This window comes from Mytilus californianus, unplaced genomic scaffold, assembly GCF_021869535.1.
Source record: "Mytilus californianus isolate M0D057914Y unplaced genomic scaffold, xbMytCali1.0.p SCAF_14, whole genome shotgun sequence".
NCBI lineage: Eukaryota > Metazoa > Mollusca > Bivalvia > Mytilida > Mytilidae > Mytilus > Mytilus californianus.
This window is the reverse complement of record NW_026262626.1, coordinates 28,554,301-28,572,019: the sequence shown is the minus strand read 5'-3', so window position 1 is coordinate 28,572,019 and position 17,719 is coordinate 28,554,301. Positions and strand designations below refer to the sequence as shown.

Here is a 17,719-nt window from a genome sequence, read left to right as displayed (position 1 = left end):
CCTGTTTTTTTGCCAAGTTGCTCATCCTGCCTTTTTTTTTACTCAAAACTTCTGTCCTGCCTTTTTTCAAATTTCATCCTAGCCCCCCCCCCCCCTAAAAATCAAATGGTAGCTCCCTAAAAGATACTATCTAGATTAAGTGCTGTCATTACCGACAACGGGTTGATAATGGAAGTGTACTTTTTTCAAACCATCCTTCAAATATAATATTCAATGATGTGCAATTAAACTACAATTCAAGTACAAATGTAGTTTATTGGTAATTCCAATACATTTTCCCAAAATGAAATTTACAATGATTGTTTGTAAGTGACAAAGGAAACCCTTCAGGATGCAATTTTTTTATGCCACCACCACTAGGCGAAAGGGGCATTAGGTGTTACCCTTGACCTTCAGTCCATCCGTCCGTCATTCGGTTAGTCCGTCTTTCAGCCTTTCTCCCCTATATTCATTCCTTTTTTGGGGTTTCCGCACTCTAACTTAAGTTTTACTCATTCAAATCGTATGAAACTCATATACAATGCTTAGAACCAAAACTAGCAGTGAGATAGAGTTCGAATTTGGTCAGTGAGTCACTTACCATTCTATAGTTATGCCCTATTATAACTTGGAAAATTGCATTTTTTTTTCGTTTCCGCACTCTGACTTATTTCTTTGTTATCTTCTTCATCTTTTTAAGGTGTATATATGTATATATTTAGCATGCAATAACTTGAAAAATACAAGTTATGTACAGACATAGATTTCATGACAAAAAATTGCATTTTAAAGTTGATGTTTTTTTTTACAGTAATGTACCATACATATGACACCAAGCTAAGTAATAAAGTACGGAAAAAAAGATACTTTATCATGTACAATCAATATTCAGAGAGGATTGTTTATTTATTTTCTTTTTATACGTTTTAAAATTGATTTTCTATCCTTACGTAAAAGTTTGAAAATAGCTTACCAACCGAAGCCGAATATGTCCATATTAAAACTGTCACTATTGATAACATTATGTGTAAAGTCAATACTTCATGAAATTATAAACAACATTAATGAAGCTAAAGTCACAATAAGATAGAACGTTAAATGCATCATTAGTTGTTAGTTTGACGAATCTACATGTATAACATTTTTTGTCTAATCAAACTTTCCAACACGTATTTTGGTTTTATGATAGATCAAACAATCTTTTAATGTATTTCTAATCAAATGGTGGTCAAAACTGTTTGCATAATTTAAAACAATAAATCTTTCAAATTTCACATATAAACAAAGACTTTTTGTCTGAGAACATCAAAAACAATTGTACATAACGATCCTCATCAAGCAAAAATACGATAAAAATATGTACATTCATTAATTTCATTTAAACACGATTGTGAATGTTGTAGGTAATGACAGTCGATGTTCATGTCACGAAAGGGATAGAACTTTGTATTATATTATAATAATTGAATCGAGTGCACATCATAATTATTATGTGGAGCAGTAAAAAACCATACATGAAAGTCGAAGAAAAACACACAAAACCAGTCGAGAAACAAACGACAAAAAGACAAAGAAAATTCGACAAAACACAACACAGACAACAGAAGATTGAGCAACACGAAACCCAAAATATAATTTGGTAATAAAGAAATTGCTTGTCGTACCAGATGCATGTACATTTGCATGTTTTACATGCAAAAAATCACTCATGAAGTTGCACTCCTCCAGTGTTTTTCATAAATATATACAAGGAAAATGTTATGTTCCCATGGCATTTACTAGTAATTGTGACAGAATCTCTAAAAAATATCCATATCACAAGATTTATCTATATTATCCGTTGACATGATTTAGAATGTCCGCATCCATGAATAATCCTTTCGACTAAAATGTTTAATTTGGTTTAAACAGCATATACTGGACAGAGGTCGTACTGTGACATGTAGTTGCTTACGTCTACGTCATTTGGTCTCTGATGAAAAGTTGTCTCATTGGTAATCATACCCCATCTTCTTATAACGATCCTGATATTGAACTACTTTCCAATATGTTTGGCGCGCTGATAGCTTCATCGAAAGATTGAGAGATAAGGAGAATTTCCAAGTACATGTTACATTAAGCAAGCATTTCATGTTTGAGGCTCTAAAATTAATTGAGAAAAATTATTAGGCAAGTAACATGACCTTGTACTCTTTTCTATACTCCTCTACAATTTCATACATTTCATACTTTATAAGGAGTTTGTCATAGATCAGTTTCTTTTTTTGTATTTTGTTTTAATATTGACAATCACTACAAACTTGGCCACTTCTTTCGGTTTTTCAACATTTATTAATTTATTTTTTGTTCTTAAATGCATTTGAATACTGCAACCTGACCTTCAAAGAAAGAAAAGAAAAGAAGAAAAAACAATATAAAATCACCCTATTTACTTGCTTGGGTCGTTCTAAACATGCATTGAATATTTGACAATGGACGTAAAGCAACTAACAATCATTAAATAAAATTTGCTTGGATATACTTTTAAAAATGCAGAAAAGATTACAGCTAAAAACGTCTAAGGTAACGTTGCACGAGTCAAAGCAATTCGGTACGTATAATAACATCTGGCTCTCCAATATATCAGTCGTGACAACGGTTCAGTGGCTGTGTTTGAAAATCACATGACTGACTATTCGTGGTTTATCTATAATACGACCCCCATTAAGTGGCATTTTCATGTACGACAAAAGTTATATATCCCAAGGACTTACTGACCTGTAGATTATTTTTAATTACATGTTATCATTAAACAACATGAAGTACAATGTAAGCTAGTCATTTATCGAGATTGATTTGGTAACAACCATTTCCAATTTGATGATTTTTCAGTAATTTACTGTAATATACCAACATAGATGCATGCCTTTTCTCTTTATCAAGAATCAGAATTGTATATTTGATTTTGATTTAATATCTATTCTTAAGTCTTGAAAATTGCTAACCAGCCGTTGATAAAAAAATTATAAAGAAAAGAAAATTAATGAACCTTTTGTTTGAACAAAAAATGACATTACAGGGCTCATCAATTGTCGGATTGACGAATCTATTACATTTGTGTCTAACTTTACTTGCTATCATGTATTTTGTGATTGATGAAACTTATTTGTGGTTTTTAATCAAATGGTATCAATACATGTGCAAAGAATGTACAGAATGGTACAAAAACCGAACCACTACCAATTTTGCAGAAACAAAAAACTTTACCTGCTGATCCATATTCCATAACTTGACAACCAGCTCCACTAAATAATGACACGATGAAAATATTTTCTAGTGTTACTGTCTTCATTCTATCGATTTCAAAGAAGACTAATATGGAAGTTTAAGTCGGCGTTTCCACCAAAAAATGACTTGAAAATTACATTGGATTAATTCATGTGTATATGTGTTATATCGAAAACAACATACGTAATACGTTATTTTGTTTGATCCTGTATTGGGGCCTCGGTGGCCGAGTGGTCTAAGTATTCGAACTACTGTATCACTAGCCTGTCAACAATATGGTTGTGAGTTCGAATCCCGCACGTGGCAGGTGACCTCGACTCCAATCTTACTTGACTAGGATTGTTAGTTTTCCTACCGAAGGTCGGTGGTTCTCTCCGGTGTGTCGCAACTTACTCTTTTTATTTGTAACAAACGATTTTTGTTCGACGATATTAGTTTTGGAATGAATGAATGAAAACCAAAAACAGTCGTTAATGCCAGCATCGTCTCAGTTGATATATCAATTTATATGGATATTCAATAAATGCCTTAAACGATTTTTTGATAAATAGATAAAATTCTATAATCGCTGGGTTCTGACATACTTATAAAGAAGAGAAGAATGCATTCGATAGCATTATTTTCAGCGTCCTTGTCGAGTATTCAATGCATATGAATTGGTGCAACTTTCGTAACTGGTATACACATAACTATTGGATCAAACCAAATACAAGCAAGCAGAAATTCAAAGGGAATTTCTATATTTCTATTGGAAAACTTGAAAAATAAAAGTAGAATTGAAAAAGACTTCAAAGAGGCTGGACGCATTTATCTGAAAATTAAAACCCAAACTGTGGATTCAATTAAGTATGATAAAATAACACACCATAACCACGAGGTTATACTCAATATACTGGAAAATATTAAGAATACCCAACAAGGCGGGAGCATGTTCTTTACGTCCTATATATAACGTTCAAGAATATATCTTATTGTCGTCTTGAAAATCATGACATATGGGTGGCTATACGATGCAGGACTTCTGTATCACTTCCTGTTTAACTTGGATGTATCTTCAAAAACCGTAATTTTATAGACTGTCTATCAGTGTACGTCTTTCTTTATATTTCCGTAAAATCGCGGATTGCCCTTTTTATTTCAATTAATGATTCCTCTTTCATTTGGAGTTGGTCTGAGTGGTATCTGATATTTCTGACAACGTATCCTTATAACTTTTATAACTCTGTAAATTATGAGGTACATGTAAAATACAAGTAAAAAAAAAACAATGAACACATGTATCTAAAACAAAATATGCACTTTATTGAGAACAAATATCTCTATGCAACAAATGAAATAACAATTTTTGTATTGTTAATTAAGATATTCATAACCTTTTTGCACCGTTTTATTAAAAAAATCTTTTATTTTCTTCGATATAGAGTTATTTGGATCAAAGTCAATTGTGTCCTGAAGAGCTTTATTGTTTGTTTCTGGTAACAAAATAACTAGGAACGCCGATAGGAACATAAGACCGGCAAACATTAGATATAGCAATCCAGGAATCTTCTGGCTCTGAAAAAAGCGAAAATAAATGCCATGACTATTCAAAGAGATTGCAATTGATAGTATTGTGTAATAGACCAATTGATAAACTAAACTAACTGTTTACGTGAAACTTATTTAAATTTATAAAAAAACCAAATATGTGTCGCATGTCTGTGGTAAACCTATCTATAACAAATTTCCGCAGACTGACTGGTGATGTACAACTTTATATATCATTTTGATAAAGAAACTTTTCTTTTCTCAGAAAATGTTTGATTACGCTATGCTATACATACAATATGTTGGTTTCTCGCATTGCTATGCACTCCACATATTTTTGAGTTTTAGTCAGGGAACGACCATATAACTTCAAAAGTGGGAGGGGGGGGGATCCATTTTGATGAAAAAAGATATTGTGGTCAAGAAGATGACAAAAAAATATTCTGAATCCAGATTTTCCCCATACCTTATAGTGTTAACTTTTGAAAAAAATAATTTGATTGATAACGTCGAAAAACTAAAAAAAAAAAATTTCAGACTCAGACAAAAACCCATACTCCCTCCCCCTTGAAGTTAAATGGTTGCTCCCTTAGAAGGAGTTTGTTAATACAACATAATTCTATGTTTAAAGTGCAAACGTGCCTACGGTCTACATCCCATTCAGCGACATATTGTTGAGATAAAAATTTTCGAAATTAACAAAAATGCATTTCTAGAGCAATATGTACAGGTTGCACGGTGTCATATAATAATCTATTTTAATTAAGGTTTAGAATAATTCAAGTTATATCTATTGAGTAGAAGCAATGACAACAAACCATCATCCATCTTTGCATTTTTACACAAAATGCGCACACACTTTTCAAATGTCATTTTCTGATTAAGATGTGGAAAGTGCGAAAAAATTGTATATCATTACTTTAACATACGTTGTATTCATTGGAGACACTTTAATCAAAATAAAAATGACTAAAGATATTTGAGTTAGTGACCTGGATGGGAAAAATCTCACTAGATGAAGTAGGAGATTACGTCGTACTGACCTATAGCCGAATACATCTTAATAGAAAAACAAAGGATATGGGGTATCCATCCATGACACAAAATCAGTAAATGCACAACAAAAAACATACAGAAAGCAAAGGAACAGCGCTTTTATTGCTGTTCTTCATCTCAAAGTCACAGTGAGACCTCAACACGGAGCAAAAAAAACTCTCACCTCACTGCAAGTTTAAGACGGCCCCTAGCACCGGCTTAAGCGGAATTCTTTGAAAAAATAATTTGGATAGACTTTGTAAGATGTAACACCACCAAATCGGGCCCGGTCGAAAAAGAACATACTGGAAAGTAGTACATAAAACAAAATAGTTCATAACAGTTTATAGATATTATGAATTCGATAGAATTTTGATACATGCAGCTCTTTTCAAACCTTGACAAGGTGCATTAAATCCACTGGAATTTGAAAGAGTTTTTCTTAAATATCTTGAAAAAAAAAATGGTGCACAGGGTTAAATTGGTGGTTAGTTCAATTGTTTAAGATGACAAAACTGTTGATAAACGCAAAGGAAAAGACTTCTTTAGAACATTTATTCTTAATCTTTAAAAGTGTTTAACAGAAGAGCTTACCGTCAATCTGAAGTTTATTTTCTGATTATATTTATATTTTATATTTAGTATTTTATCCAAAAGAAACACTACAAGTACAATATTCTGATTTTGAACACACAGACAGTTATTTAAAATGTAAAATGTTATGAAACATTGAAGACTAAAGACATAATTTTCATGAACGTTTCCCATTCTTTTCATAAACATACTGTCAACTTTCGGTAATATCATAATGCAACATTAATATATCCTTTAACCCATTGCGCTTGTCAAAATATATTATGTTTCAGTGGAAGATAGGATGTAAACTGCATATAGGTACTGTTACTAAATATAGTTAAAAATTCATAATAAAATTCATTTAAGGATGTTCGCTCCTATGTTTCAAAATAACAAGCCTTTTAAAGGACTGTTATAAACTGATAGTATATCAATAACGGGACATAAAAGTAAGGGGAAAAAAACAGGTCTATGTCCTTATTTTCAAATACGATCAATTGAAAATTTGGTGGGAAATTATTCTCTTTAGATGTCTTATACATTTATCATTGGTACCTTTTTTCTTTCAAAAACTATGAAAAAAATAAGGATTTTATAAGATTTTCAAAAATTGCTTTTTAAACTTTATGTAAATTATGAAAAGAAAAAGTAGGGGTTAGCGGGCAATTTTTTTATTGGTACTTCATGGATAAAACTTGAGGATTCCGAATATCTGATCAACAGTCAAAAACAAGAGTAGTGATCATCTTTAACTCATTTTTAATGATAATGCAAAATGTTAAATACCACCTACAGCAAAATTCACAATTGGTGCTACCATTATCCCAATCCCAGATGTTGCATTAAGCAAACCGGAACCAATGTTTCTACAAAATATGGTATCTTTTAAAAGGGCTATTGCACATATTTTCCTCAATATAAATGATAAAATAGTACCAAATATTTCAGCCACATTGTTTGCACTTCGTCAAATTCGTGTAGATCTAATACAGTATATTTCCGCCATCTTGTTTATATCGCGTTTTGTTGCATGCAATAAGCGCGTACTAAACTGTAAGTAGAAAGTCTTGAATGTAAAATCGGTTATTATGAAATATACGTAATCCATAGAGAACGCTCTACTCTTAAGTATCTTTATAAAAAAAACACAGTAAAAATATCGGCACATGATGCATGAAGTATTTTATACTATATGATAAAGCATTATGTTATAAGTTAATTAATGACGCCATCTAATTATTAACAGTAAAAGTACTGGTACTACCTTCAAAATAAAAGTCTTCGTCTTACTGTTTTATTAAACATGTTGTGATCAAACAAAAACAAAATTGTTACATTTTAATTGATTTTCTGCTAATGGCGATTACAGGGAGTTGCAAATTAAATTCAGAAAGTCTTTTTCGCCACAAGTTCACGGTCACCAATTCTGTAGGTTTTCGGCCATAATCATCTTTCGTCATACATGTAGCGTACTGTTAAGTGAACATGGCTAAAGATGACAGATCTTTGATGCATGTTTACAAATGTACAACTTTTCCAAATTTTCATCTTATCAGGACAATTGTCTATTGTTAAATACTGTCATCTTACAGTCTTTGATTTAGTTTTGTTTGACTGTTTTATCTTAAACTCATTGGGAAAGATGTAGTCAACTTACTCACGAAACTTTAATAATTCATTGTAAGGACATCATCTATATAGCGGAAAAGGATGTTAGAGGTTAATGTCAGCTTTTTTCAATTTTTCTTAAAAAGCTTCTGTATGAAGTTTGTCTCGTAAGAACAAAGGAACAAGTGAACAATCGGAGATCCACTGTAAGTTCCAATAGGAATGCTGATTACTTGTGGAAAAAAACTCTCCAAACGATACACAAACATGATTCGGATTTAAGAGGGATTCTTAACAGATGTTTTGAATGTTTTTGCATTCGCACCTGATTCATATCACCATACAGAAGGTATTTTCACAGTAAATTTGAAGCCCGATTTCCATTGCTGCTAAAATACATGTTAATAATTTTGACAAAGGTTTTATTTAGCATTAGGCAGACCCATTAGTATTTTAAAGTTGTTGTACAGTTTATGGAATTTAGTTCACCACATTTCAGTCATTTGGCTAGAGAATATATCGGATTATAGATGAGTTATTGACTTCTTTAAGTGTAATAAGGTACTAGTAGTTAACACTGTTTGTTTTTGTTGGATTGTTTGGGTCACTATCATTGAATATTACCCACATCTAAGTTTTATCAATTCTAACATTGAATCAGTTATACCTTACTACAGTTGGATTGTTTGGGTCACTATCATTGAATATTACCCACATCTAAGTGTTATCAGATCTAACATTGAATCAGTTATACCTCACTACAGTTGAATTGTTTGGGTCACTATCTTTGAATATTACCCACATCTAAGTGTTAATACTGTTTGTTTTGTTTGGGTCACTATCATTGAATATTACCCACATCTAAGTTTTATCAATTCTAACAATGAATCAGTCATACCTTACTACAGTTGGATATATTTCAGCCGTTATCAGCATGACAGATACCCAGCCGGTGGTCACAAATGCTTTTGAGGGAAGTGCAAAAACTATTACGAATGTTTCCTTATTTTCTATGTCTGTAATATAAAAACATTTGAAGTAAATTTCTGTCATGCAAAACAATGTTTTACATAAACACTTTTGTTTGGAAAGAAACATAAGTAGCGTATAACTATGTTTTTACTTATATTTTGATTGTTTTGGTTACGCACAAGTGTATATTGATATATTTGTTCACTTCAACTTCATCTTGACCTTCATTTTTCAACATTTTTGTTTCCATGGTAGTGGCCATTCTGCTTAATTCTGGTCATTTTTTAATTGTGTGTTTTTCTTTAACATAATAAGATAGAAAAACAAAGAATATGGAGTTCAATTAATTACACAAAATCAGTACATGGTCTAGATTGGCAAACATGAGATTCGTTTGCGTAAAACTGGTTTATGCCCTCCTCATTCTGAACCTGCACCAATGCAATCTAAATCTTGTGTTGCTTAACTTTTTTGTACATGTATTTTTTCGAAAGAATCGGATGTTGATCTGTTGTACTGTACAAAATTTAGGGTTATCCTATTATCCTTTTTATGTGTTATTCATGCACCTGTTTAGTTTTATATTCAAAGGACAATTCAAATAATTTTGCATTACCTAAGGCTTGTAATATGCCTACGATAACCCCAGAACATCCACCAATAATATAAAACATTGAAGTCGTCCATCTTCTTCCAATGCTGAGCATATTAAAGATATAACATAATGATGATTAACTCCAAGGAATTGATACTATGAAATTCAATGTGAATTATATTTTTTAGGCAAAGGTCGAATTGTCCAACCTCACAATTTTCTTTCGAAACTAATGAAAACAATTCAAAACATAATTAAATAATATTTTTTTTAATAGTTTGAAAATATATTTCTAAGTGAAATCCCCCTTTTAAATCGGCTTAACATGCTTCGTAAGTAAATTGCAAAGAACAAAAAATAACCATAGATATCATATCCAGGCTTATCTGTCATTTATAGCAATTGCTGCTATGATGTTTCGTTGTGAAGAGAAGTTTAGTGGAGTATACTGATGAAAAACAAAATTGCTATAAATCAGTGGATGGTTTAAACAGAATACAGAAAATAATTTAATGAATTATAGGCTTATATTTACGGTCCCTTTTGGTCATATTGCTCTTCACGTATTTCGGTTCATATACAACACTTTGCTTTCAAATATTTGGTTTCGAGAGTTTCTATGGGAAATGTATGCGCAGTACGTATGTATGTATGCCGTCCGAATGCAAAGCGGTGCATTCGGGAATTCGTTCATTATCACCGAAAGCATGCCGTATCCCAACCATTCCGGATGACATTTTGATAATTTCTTACCAGTTAGCAAAATACCATCCAGTCACTTGAAATAAACCTATGGCGTTCAGAAGAATCAAATTTATGTAAATATTCCCTTCAAGCTGTTGAACTCCAAAAAAGATACCATATGTTCCGTATCCACCGCTGAACCTACGAAAAATACTAGCTAATGTATCAAATATTTAAACAATACGACCTGTCATAAATTAACGGCATCTATTTTACTGTCCCAGATGTGTATTTCGACAATAAATGTCACTTTTAAAATGATGTACAAAGCCAAACTATTTGACAAACCAAAAACTGATAAAAACGTTCAAGAGATGAACAGTGAAAATAGGCTTAAACCCGTTTACAGAACATAATCCAGGAATCGAATAATAGATAAGAATAGCAAATTAGTTCGCATTAAATAATTACTGTAAACCATCTTTTTTTCGCGGATACTTTATTTTACTTCAAACTTACGGAATAACAAATATTTTTCCATGATTTGTTTACGATTATGGTCAATAAAGACATAAATAGCTGCATTTTTTTCTTTTTTTATTTTGCAAGACAATGTTAATAATTTTATTGTGTATTTCATTTTCGAATTACAGCTTCTTTTCTTTATTCTGTTTGTTTATTAGTTTGGGGAGGGGCTTTTCTTCATCAAATAAAACAAAACATTATTTGTCAACATGATAATGACGGCAGAAAATAGACATTCCTGAGAATAATTCTTAGATGCAAAATAATGGATAGATGATGAGGAAGATTTAACAAGATTTTAGATTTTATTAAAAATACATAGACAATTTCTATCTATAAACCTATAAATGAACGTTTAACATTGAAGTCAATCATAATATTAGACGTGTGTACACTTACCAAGCAACCATTAACAAAAGTGTTATCTTTAAAAGTCTAGGATTATCTAAGATATCTAGAATACTGTATTTTTTCTCTTCAGATACCAAATCTTCTACTTGTATCACTTCTGCGTGAAAATTGTCATACTCTGGTGGCTTTTTATTATTCATGCTTGCTATTGTTTTAATCACATCGTATGCTTTCTGAATTTTCCAATGTGTCACCAACCATCTAAAGCTTTCAGGAACAAACCTTTAAAATATTTTTCATGTATAAGTCAGACAGAGAAACATTTTAGAGTGATGGCTAAAAATGATAGTCTGTAAATATTTACGTTGCAAACCAATAACTATTTTAAAAAAGTAAAACAAATTAGATAAAATATGAATCGTATTTCATATCTGCAAGCCACAATATATGTGATGGTTTTGAATTTGTCAGTGTTTTGATAGTTTGTTTAACCAAATTTTATTACATTGAAGACCTGTTAATATATGATTTTTAAAATACACCTCTTATCTTTGATGACCTGAAAATGATCTATAAATGTTTTTTTTCATTAACTCTGAGCTTTAGTCCTTGAATGTGCTGACTATAAAAGATGAATTCAATTTTTGATTTCAATAAAATAGTGGTCTAGTTTGCAGTCAAAATAAATAAGCCGATTTCAAAATAAAACAGATTGATCAGAATTATTATCATACTTAACAAGACGCTAGAAGACCTTATGTAAATTTAACATTAGAATTTATAAAAGTATTTTCTTGCATTTGACAGACGAACGTCTTGTGAACATGTGGAGAATGAACATTTAAATAGATTGATTATACTTTATGATTTTTAAAACTGACAGGACTCAAAAGTAGTATATTTATATACTCTCATGATGAAGGATATCAATGTTTGGTTTTCAATCTGATATTTAAATAAAAATACATTTATTGTACACATTGCTTTTCAAAAATTGAAAAAAAAAAAAGGAATTCAACGTATAAAAGTTGATGATATTATTGGAAATGGATAAATGCTATTAATTAGAAAATATCGTTCTTGCTTAATATTTAGAAAAAAACAAAATAAATGATATATATATATATATATATATATAAGTACGTCTGAACCAGTGACAGCTCTACAACAGATTTATCCATCGGATCACCAGCAGTGATGGTGATACATGGCTGTGTACATTCTGTATATACAACTCGTCTAAACATCAGCCCAACAATGTTAGATCTGTAAATTTGCTTTCGCAAATTTTTAGTTCTTCCCTCGCCGGGATTCGAACTCATGCTACTGAGATATCGTGACACCAATTCGCCCGGCCACCGAAAGCTTTATTATGAAACCTAGGTGGTAGGGTGGTCTAGCGCGTCGGATACAGTGCAGGCGAATTGGTGTCACGATATCTCAGTAGCATGAGTTCGAATCCCGGCGAAGGAAGAACTAAAAATTTGCGAAAGCAAATTTACAGATCTAACATTGTTGGGCTGATGTTTAGACGAGTTGTATATATATATATATATATATATATATATATATATATATATATATATATATATATATATATGTGAGGATAATGAAGAAAACGAAGAAGAAGAAAATAAACCACTAGTAAGAAATAAATCAGACTGGATTCCAAAACCCACAAAAGATAAAGATTTAGAAGAAACAATTAAAACATTAAAAACGAATTCACTTCAAAGCAATAAAAATGTCAAGGACAATTTAACCCACGAGGAGAAAACAGCTTTGCAAAATTTAAAATAAGATAAATCAATAATAATTAAAGAAGCGGATAAAGGGAATGCGGTTGTAATCATGGACCGTGAGTATTACCGAGATAAAATTTTAAATATGTAACAAGATGAAATGTTTTATGAGGTGACAGATAAAAAAATGGACAAACAAACAAGTACAATGATTAAAAAGTTACTAGATAAACATAAGACTGAATTGTATAAAGAGGAGATAGATTACATTTCAAACTCTAAATTTTCAGAAAGCTATTTCTATGGTTTACCTAAAATTCACGAAAGTGAGGAAATTTCAAATGCGGTATCAGAACAAAACAGTGAATACATCGAACTTTTAAGACCAAATGATTTAAAATTTCGACCTATTGTGGGCGGACCCAACAGCGTCACACAGAATTTAAGCCATTTTATAGACATTGTGATTAAACCTTTATGTCGTGAAGTTCCTAGTTTTATACGAGACGATTTGGAATTTTTAAATCATCTACCAACAACTGTAAATCCTAATTCAGAACTCATTACTTTTGATATTGTCAGTCTTTACACAAATATCCCACATGACTTAGGAATTACAGCCGTAAAATATTGGTTAGAAAATACGGAAAACGTCATTGAAAACAGATTAACAAAAGAATTTATCCTTGCATCTTTGAAACTTATATTAGAAAGAAATATTTTTTACTTTGACGGCACATACTATCATCAGAAAAAAGGAACAGCTATGGGTACTAAAATGGCGCCTTCATACGCCACTTTAGTACTTGGATATTTGGAACAATTATTATACGAAAAAATGGACCATAAATACGGAAATGACTTTGCCATTTACCTACGTCAAAACTGGAAACGATTTCTTGACGATTGTTTTATAATTTGGAATTCGGATATATCTGTCTCAGATTTTCATTCTGATTTAAATTCTTTAAACCCACATATTCGTTTCACAATTAACAGAAATGTCAACAAAATGCCGTTTTTGGATATTTTAGTACTTATAACGGAAGACAATGAAATTGTCACAGATATCTTTTCTAAAGACACCGATACACATATGTATTTAAATTTTTACTCAAATCATCCAAAACATGTAAAATTAGATATACCTTTTAATCTAGCGTCAAGAATAATTACCATTACAAGTACAGAACTATTACGCAATAAAAGATTGGAAGAATTAAAAGAGTATTTAAAAAAGCAGCAATGTCCGGAACAAGTGATAGATTACGGAATTCAAAAGGCTTTGATAAAAGGACCAATCATTACAGAATCACGGCGATCCGAAACAACCGAAGAATCATCAAACAGTTTAGACAAAATTATCCCGTTTGTCACAACATATAACCCACGAGATTATGATATATTTGGTTTCATGCGACAAATTGAAAATAATTTACACAAAAGTGAAAAAATGGACAAAGTATTACAAAAAAAGAAGATTATCAACAGTAAAAGACAGTCAAAAAGTCTAAAACGATATTTAACATCTTCAAAATTCGACTTTAATGAAACTTTGCCTATTGTTAGAAAATGTACCGATAAACGATGTATGACATGTCCAGATTTAATAGAAGAAAGTTCAATTTATTTCAAAAATGGAAAGCATTTCACAGTCAAACAAAATATGTCTTGTAAAAGTTCAAACGTCATTTATTCTCTCATATGTTCAAATTGTGAGGAATTTTATATTGGAGAGACAAAAACAGAACTGCGGACTAGAATGACTGTACATAGACAGCAAACCAACCATGAAGATTTAACAATCATCAGGGCTAACGACCATTTCCATCGTTGTTCTAATGGACGATTTAAAATATTTCCGTTGTATACGGTCAATCGTCAAAATGATTTTCTCCGGAAGAAGAAAGAAGAATTATTCATAAACATTCTCAACCCGGGATTAAATGATGAATAATATTTTAATTTTTACGAAACATTTTAAAGACTTTACTCCAATTTTAAAATGACATTAGTAGTCTCCCTTGTATTTGTTAACGTCATACTATTGTTAACGTCAATCAATTGTTTTATAACATTTAAGGAATGACTGTAATATTTTTTCTGTCTATGAAGAAATGACATAAAAAATGTGGTGCACACTGAATAACCCGCGTAGCGGGTTATTTTAAAGTGTGCACCACATTTTTTATGTTATTTCGAATAGACAGAAAAAATATTAAAGTCATTCCTTATAATTTAATTCTAAAAAGGAGTAAATCATGATAAAAACGTTGATGACGTCGCGGTCACATGACAAAATTATGTCTATGAGCTGATAGACAAAACACTTTCAGCCAATCAGAAGACGTGTTACATCCAAAATTAAATTATTTATGTATACAAGTCACATTACCTGAAGATCTGTGAAAGCAGTGAAAGAGCTAGTAAAAGTGATGAATTGAAACCGTCATTATCTTATATTAATTTTCTTATATGTTACCAGCATACGGATTCTATTTGACTTTTTTCTATATATATATATATATATATAGATCACAGTCAGTACACGTTTGCACACAATTTTTCTTGAAATGGAATGATCTATATTGAGCATTTAAATGTAAGGAAAATTAATATGAAATTGGAATTAAAAAAAAAAAAAAAAAAAAAAACGAATCGTATAATGAAAAATGCTCAACTTTGATATTTGTTAAATTTTTTGTGAAGTTATAATGATTTGAGTTGAAAAGTTCGGGAGGGTTTGGCACTCTTTTATGTACACTGTGCTGAAAAATATTTTAGGACTGGAAAATATAAACAAACTTCTCAAACATGTACAATCAAATGTACAACGTCAATAAATGAGCAATCATCATGAAAAGTTTTATAGATAAAGATTGTGATGAGTTCACTATATCTGTACCGTCTTTTGTAAATGTAGAATTCATCAACAATTTCATTAAAGCTTGTTCACATTTGTGTGCAGTTTGAAAGATGTGAATTGAAAACTGTAGTAGGGAATGATTGAACTATTTGAACCGCCACTGGAAGATTTTTGCCTAAAATTACCTGTGTTTCTAAGTCTACAACAATGGAAAATTCAGCTAAACTTCATCTACAGTTCAAATGGCATTTTTTTGCAATTTGGTAATTTAAGATGCTATTCATTTCACATTTGTAGGATGTACATATTAACAGATTCAACGAAAAATTGGCGCTAAAACAACATCTATCTGTATTTCGATGTGTTTGATGCAGTTGAAAGTTGTATTTTGTTGAAATTATGACTATTTGTGATAATCGTAAATTTCTACTGATTCCTAAATAAATTGATTGGGGGAAATAACAATTGGATGAGACCTTATGTATGTACTATGCTAGTGCATAACCATCGTTCTATGTGTATTGAATAAACTTGTGTCATGAAATGAGCAGACTTGACTTATATAAGTCATACTTGAAATAGTGTAAATTAAGGTAATTGTTCATTTGAACTCATTAAAAGATTCTTGCAGAAATTATATATAAAACGTGTACGACAAAAAATAATCGAAAACCAAAATATTTATATATTTTTTGTCAAATTACCAGTTTTTTACGACGTGAAGACTTACCAAATATATATAATTCAAGTTAGATATTACCTCAAGAAAACATGGAATACACCGGGGAACAATGTAGTTCTTAATTTCACCCTGCATTGCAGAAAGAGATATTTTTCCCATGCAAGGGTTGTTACCGGTGTCAAAATATGTTTTTCGTGATATTTAGGATTGAGATAGATTTTGTCAACAGTACTATTAAAATGTGGTAAATCATAACAATAATGGAATAACGGCTGATATATAACACTGCATGAAAAGGTTGATTTGCATTTCTTTACTCGTGTATATAAAGGCAAGGCAAAGATAGGCACTTTGTTGCACCATATATCTCAATACCCATTATTTGGTGAATAAATACATGATAAATTTGCATTCGTACACTATATATGCAAAGAAATTGCAAAAATTATGCTAATCTTTCCTTAACTTTCAGACAACGTTAAATGTACTAAGTAAAGTCAACGGTCTTATTTACTTACATTTATAAAGTACTGAAACGTATTTAAATGTTAACCTTATTTGGTTGTTTTGTCGTCCTATATAAATATATGAAAGGCCGCCTTTTACATTGAATTTACAACATCGTCAAACATAAGCAAAGGGGACACTTGTATTTGCGTTCTATTCGCATAGTGTGTTAGATATATGCAAAGCTTTCCCATATCTTTGCAAATGTTCATATAGCTTCCGAAATATATTTAAATATGAATCTAAAATAGTTGTTTTGTTGTCCTATTTAAAGATATGAAAGGCCGTCTTTTACATTAAATTTACAAACATCGTAAAACATAAACAAAGTAGACACTTGTATTTGCGTTCTATTCGCATAGTGTGTTAGATATATGCAAAGCTTTCCCATATCTTTGCAAATGTTCATATAGCTTCCGAAATATGTTTAAATATGAATCTAAATTAATTGTTTTGTCGTCCTATTTAAAGATATGAAAGGCCGTCTTTTACATTAAATTTACAAACATCGTAAAACATAAACAAAGTAGACACTTGTATTTGCGTTCTATTCGCATAGTGTGGTAGATATATGCAAAGCTTTCCCATATCCTTGCAAATGTTCAAATAGCTTCCGAAATATATTTAAATATGAATCTAAATTAGTTGTTTTGTCGTCCTATTTAAAAGATATGAAAGGCCGCCTTTTACATTAAATTTACAAACATCGTAAAAAATAAGCAAAGTAGACACTTGTATTTGCGATCTATTCGCATAGTGTTTTAGATGTATGCAAAACTTTCCCATATCTTGGCAAATGTTCA

General features: G+C 31.0%; 1 protein-coding gene across 1 annotated transcript in view; it reads right to left on the bottom strand.

Annotated features, from left to right (window-relative positions):
• Positions 1–4,599: 4,599 nt before the first annotated feature.
• LOC127724946 (organic anion transporter 3-like) overlaps positions 4,600–17,719 on the bottom strand; it is a 124,609-nt gene continuing 111,489 nt past the window's right edge. Inside the window, exons 3-6 of the mRNA XM_052231948.1 lie at positions 11,168–11,401; positions 10,313–10,444; positions 7,178–7,295; positions 4,600–4,800 (exon numbers count right to left, since the gene is read on the bottom strand). Of these exons, the coding sequence (XP_052087908.1) occupies positions 4,600–4,800; positions 7,178–7,295; positions 10,313–10,444; positions 11,168–11,401 (685 nt within the window). The remainder of the gene's footprint in view (positions 4,801–7,177; positions 7,296–10,312; positions 10,445–11,167; positions 11,402–17,719) is intronic.